The sequence below is a fragment of the Lagopus leucura genome, unplaced genomic scaffold (genome assembly GCF_019238085.1).
Source record: "Lagopus leucura isolate 7727_CA_CO unplaced genomic scaffold, USGS_WTPT01 Super-Scaffold_100001, whole genome shotgun sequence".
In the NCBI taxonomy this organism is placed as follows: Eukaryota; Metazoa; Chordata; class Aves; order Galliformes; family Phasianidae; genus Lagopus; species Lagopus leucura.
The window spans coordinates 88,355,014-88,361,013 of NW_024962262.1; the positions used below are offsets into that span (position 1 = coordinate 88,355,014).

The window sequence follows — 6,000 nt, forward strand, 5'->3', positions numbered from 1 at the left end:
CAACTTTCACGGGCCGCCCCCAGCGGATGCCGCCGGACAAAACCCCGCCGGGCGGCTCCCGGCCGCAGCGCCCGCCCCGCTCCTCCGAGCCGCCGATCCCGCCGCCTGGCGGGGTCCGAAGCCCCCTCCCCACCGCCCCGCGCCCACCGGAAAGTTGCGGCCCCGCGGCCGCCCTCACCTTGGTTGGAGGCGCCGTGTCCGCCGGCTGCGGGGCGCGCCGTCAGCAGGGGGAGGAAGAGGCCGAATCTCCAGAGCAGCCCCCGCGCGTCGCAACACCCCATGGCTGGGGCCCACCGAGCGCCCCGCGTCCTCCTTCAGGCCGGCGGGGAACGCCGCGGCGCGACCCCCGCCCGCCTCCCGCGGCCCCGCCGGGGTCCGGGGCGCGCCGCGTTGCCTGCGTTGCCGCCGGGGGCTGCCCGGGCCGGGGCGGGTGCATCCACCGGCGACGTCCCGGGGCACGGCGGCGGAATGAGGGAGAGCGGGAAGGCGGCGAGGGGTGCGGGAGCCCCGTGCCGCACAGCCGCGAGGGGCGGCGGCGCTGGCGAGGGGGAGAGCTTCGGCAACTTCGGGCTGAGCCCCGCTCCTGGGCGGCCCTTCAGCCCCGTAGAGGCGCCGCCGGCAGCTCCGGCAGCCTCCTCCGCCGTCCGCGCCTCATCCCCGGCCGGACGCAGCGCCGAGGGGCTTCAGTATCCCATAGCGGAGGATGGTCCTGCCCCGCCGCCGGGCTGCTCGGCTGCAGGCGGGGTGGGGAGCGGGGCTGGGCGCCTCCTCACGCTCCCCGCGCCATCAACAAAACTTGCGGGGCGGCATCGCCGCCGCCTCTCTCCCCGCTCTGCCTCTCCCTCTCAGCAGCGGCGGCTCTAATGCGATCTCCGCCGCTCGCTCCCGATCTGCGTGTCGCGCTCCCGGCCGCGGCTTTTGGTGCCGCCGCTCCCCCGCCGAGCGGCACGTCCCTAGCCCGGCGGGTACCGGTCAGCCGGGAGGGCGGCGCGGCCCCGCGCCGGGGGCGCTCGGGCACGGGCGGCCCGCCGGCCAAACGGGCGGCCGGGAGCGCGCGGGGAGAAGCGCGGGGGGGAGAGAGTTTGGGCGGCGGCGGCGGCCCCTCCTCAGCCGCCCTCAGAGGGGAGTGCGGGCGTGAGGTGCGCGGCGCGCCTCGGCGAGGGGAGGGGAGGGATGGAAGGAGGAGAGGCGCTCCCTCGGCTCGCAGCCCGCGGGTCAGATGCGGCCGGCTGGGCGCTAGAGGGGGTTAGTTGACAAGGCAAAACGCCCGGCCGCGGCGGCGGGGCCTGGAAGGAACCTGACGGGAGGCGAGCGGCGAACTTGGCGCGCGGCGCGGCGCTCGCTGGCAGCAGGCACAGGTGAGGCAGGTGGAGGTACGGCTCTGCCTGCTGCTAGCCGGCCTGCGCCGCGCCTCCACCCCAGGCAGTGCGCGCTCTTGGGACGGATTCGCTGCGTGAGCGCTGCACTCGGAGCTGTGCCACGTGCTGTGCCAGGTGCTGGAGTTTTTTCTTCTGTTTCTTTTAGTTGAGCATTTCGATTTTCGGACTTATTCAAAGACAACAAGACTTATTCAAAGAGAAAACAGGAATCACAGATTCCCAGAATTTAGGGGCTGGAAGGGACGTCTCGAAATCATTGAATCCAACCTCCTGCTCAAGCAATTTCCTACAGAGGGTTGTATGGTCCAATGTGCATACAGGTCTTGAGTATCTCCTGAGAAGACCACCTCTCTTGGTAGCCTTGGTGTCCTTCTCACAGTAAAAAAGTTCTTCCTCATTTTTGTGTGGTTCCACATTTCTGTATATGAGTTCCTAAAATCAAGTGTCCAAATGCACGTGTAAAAGAAAAGCTGTTTCATTCCCAAGGTTTCTGTGCATCCACAGATCCCATGCAGTCAGTAATAATGCAGCCACAGTGTCCCAAACCAGACCACAACAGAGCTCCTCCTGAGCTCCTGAGCTGTCTCCTGTACAGACACCCAGTGAAGCTGTATGTGGAAACAATCACTTTGTAATGCAAGAAAAAAAAGAATATATTCAGAACACAGATTTAAGAATCAGGTCTTAGATTATTTTCAAAGGAGTCTTTCAGCGAACAAAGCCAACAATGAAATACACATTTGATTTATTATTTTTTTGTGAATCCTTCCAGCTCATAGCTGTTCTGCTGCAAATTTTCCCACATTCAGCTGAAATAACAACCTCACATAAAGAAATGAAATCCTATTCAAAAAGAAAGCTTAACAGGAAAAGCATAAGGAAAAAAATATTAGTTGTCGAATAGTGATTAGCATTTTGCCTTAGTTTCATGGTGAACGTGTTCAAGGAGAAAGTTCAATGTTTAGAGTTTCACCTGAAATACATTGTGAAGCTTTGCAATCTACAGTGCCTCAGCATTATTCTACTTTGGAAACAACAAGGTCAAAAGAAAGTAACAGACACATTGTATGGTTGGGTTTGGGGGTTATAGATGAGAATTCAGATTCTTTGCTAAAGTAAAGTGCTTTCCAACTATACTGCCGGAAGAAATTAGTGCAGGAAGTCTTATACAAAGTCTCTCTTTTTAAAACGGGACAATTGGGCCGTGCAACACAGCTGCTTGTCTTGTTCCTTAACCTCTGAAAAAGTCTTGCCATGTGTTAATGAAAAAGTGCAGTGCACTCAGCAAAAGTAAACTGAGATTCTCTCCCTCACATCTGCTATTGCATGACACACATTTCAGCTTTTTATAGCAGGTTTTCCTCAGACAGCCCTAGTAACACACATTGTATATATGTGGATGCACTCTCCATATACCCCATACTCTCCCTAAGTGCACTTGGGTATCTCCATGTACATCTGCATAAACATCATATGGGCATACTGTACATTATTTCTCTTTTGTAGTCAATAATGAAGTAAAATCAGATTTTCTGAACGCAGCTTAGAAGGTCTGATTTACCACTTGTTTTTTCTCTACATGTCACATCAGAATACACCTGAATACAAAAAAAAAAAAAAGCAGGTAGTGAAAAATGTGACAGGATCACAGACAAAATCTTTTTATGTCTTTTTCACAACCTAAGGGAAACAATTGTATAGCAAAAGAGCGTTAACTATATTTTATAGCCTCATGTATTATGAAATCCAAATTAAATCGTAATTGTTATGCTTTTGCACTTCAGATATGTAAACATGTTAAATGTAACTGAGGAAAGTAAAAATATTAAATATAAATAGGTAGAGTCCTGTTTACATGCCAGTATTTTCCAAAATATAATATTCCTTAGTAGCGTGTAAGTATGCTTTAGATTTATTCTGAGCACATAACTGTACCAGCTAAACAAATATAAATGGATTTAATATCTTTATATTCTAATTTCTAAAGAGTATGTTTTATAAGCAAGGAAATCCAAATACTCTCACTCTTAAAATGAAAGATAATTTAATCTATCCTGGAAATGGAAAAATACCCATTCTACCTTCACTGCTATTTCCTTTCTGCTAAAAACAAATGAACAACAACAAAACAAGAAAGGAAATACGACATAGGCACAGAATTATATGTAATATGCTGTACTTTCTTGTTTGTATAATTAAGTATATATAATTTGTCTTTAATGTGTCATAGCTATGTTAATTATAATAAACTGTAACTTCCTGGGAAAAAAAAAAAAAAAAAAAAAAAAAAAAAAGGAAAACTATTCTTTTTTTTTTTTTAATAAGATTTCTCCATAATATAGTGTTGTGTTGTATGTTAGTCCTTTGAACCATTATTCACAACTGCATGTGATCTAGTTCTTACGACACTGACAGAACAGATTAAAACAAATTTTAAGTTCCTGCTCCATACATGTCAATAGGATTCTATGATTTTAAAATTGCTTTGATATTCAGACCAACACACCCTCATGAATATGTTTTAGAAGAGCAGCACTCACACATCCTAACCTAAAGTATAATATGTGTACTATTAAGAACATAATGTAATACTGATCTGTTAACGGTCTGAGCCAACCATGAATAAAACTCACTGCCGATTCAACAGCATAACCAGAATTGAACCTGTTGATAGCATATATCCTACCCAGGATGATAAATTACACTTTCCCAAGAAACTGAATGTATGCTCTGGTTGTTTGTTGTTGTTTTTGTTTTTTTATAAAGTATATTCATATTTCTATTGAATTAGAAATCACACAATTTTCATCTGAATGAGTATGCCTCTTAGTTTATTACCACTTCTAATTTTTAGCAAACTGAATGACAGGTTAACACTGGAGAACTACTGATACTTTTTTTGTGTGTGTGACTACCATAGCCCCGTATATGCTTATGGTATGTGCAGTGATTCACGTGAAGTATTTACAGATTGTGACAGTTTTCTGCATTCACAAAGGCTCCCTTCCCATCATCAAGGGGAGAAAAAGAATTTGCTTTTGCATTTCCACATTAATTTATAAATAAACAAAATAACCATTTAAAGGGGTGATACAAGCACATCTATTATCTTTTTTTTTTTTTTTTTTTTTTTGCTTTTAGTTCCTATATTTATATAGAATCCTATATTTATATAGAATAGAATGTAGATCTCTATATACATCCGTATTTTTTTATCAAAAGACAAGGCAAAAGTTAAAAAGTTTATGTTTTGCAGAAAAGTCTAATAATAATAGAATAGTCCTGATTCTACCAAGAGTAGCAAATTGCTTGGCAGTGAGTATTCTCAATATTTCAGTTTAGTGAGTGGAATTGTGCTGCAGCAAGGCAAAGGAATTCCAGATAAAGGCAGTAGAATGAGTTCAGTCAAGGATCTGGAGGAGACGAATGGATGATCTGGACCACAAAGATAAATCATGACCTCAGTGATGGTGAAGGAGAGAAAATTTTCCTCATAGTGTGGGCAAAAATATGTCAGAGATGTAGGTATGACTGCAGTTTAGTAGAACATTTGAATTAAAATGCAAGAGAGACAGAATTATATACTAATCAAGCTTGGAAGTGCAAGAAATGTAGGCTTTTGTATAAGGGCTTTATCAATCTCCGTCAGTTCAACAATTCCAGCTATTTAATTGCAAACTGTCTGAAAATGTTAACAGAGTATTTTTCATGAACAAAATGCTTTTGGGGGAGTGGGGTGAAAGAAAAAAAAAAAAAAGAAGGAAATACTGTAGTTACTGGAGAATGAGATTTTATTCAAACTCTCCAAATAGTCCCCTTGACATAACTGAGAGTGATTAAGTGAGGGCATACTTCAAGACTGTGTCTGAGCTGTTTATCTCCTGGAAATTAAAAGACTTACATAGCACTCTAAAAGCACATAAAGCTGCATAGTTTCTTTTCTAAGAATATTTAGAGCCAATTAATGATTGCAGCAAGATATTTATTTAGTAATTAGAAGTAGTAATAAATATAGCCATAATTGAATGTTTACCACTGTAAATATTCTGGGTTACAGTTACAAGATTAAATGCCCAATTTTAAGTACCTAAATTTCAAAGTTAAACACATACATCTGTAAAAGATGCTTACATTTATATTTGGACCTTTCTTTATTATGAAGAGGCAAGAACTCAAATTTCATGCCATACTCATGAAAATGATGAAGCCAAAAGTGAGGTCAGATTTATTCTCTTTGTAGATAGTAATGAAACTACAGAGTTCAGAGTTTTACTTTTGAATTGCTTTATTGGACCTGCCTATGTCTGACTACTTGAGTTCTATAACACCTCAGAAAAAAATAGAAAAAAATCACATGCTTTAGTATATATTACTTCTGAAATCAAGCCCTGTGGCTGTATACTATTTTACTTGAACTAAATCCATATCAACTTAAAGATTTGAATCTATCCTGATTGTTTTTCCCTTTTTGGTACTGCTGCCTTGTAGCAGAAAATGAGAGAATACCGAGGTTGGCTCAGTACAAATAACAGCAAAGGCAAACAACTAGGCTTATTATAAAGACATATATTTTTGCCCTTATCCAACTACAGCTTAGTGCAGAAATTGCTTCAGGCATTGG

General features: G+C 44.7%; 1 protein-coding gene across 3 annotated transcripts in view; it reads right to left on the reverse strand.

The window, feature by feature from the left end:
* EPHA6 (EPH receptor A6) overlaps positions 1-281 on the reverse strand; it is a 495,246-nt gene extending 494,965 nt beyond the window's left edge. For all 3 annotated transcript variants that reach the window (XM_042867712.1, XM_042867711.1, XM_042867714.1), the window contains exon 1: positions 179-281. In XM_042867712.1, the coding sequence (XP_042723646.1) occupies positions 179-281 (103 nt within the window). The remainder of the gene's footprint in view (positions 1-178) is intronic.
* Positions 282-6,000: the final 5,719 nt, after the last annotated feature.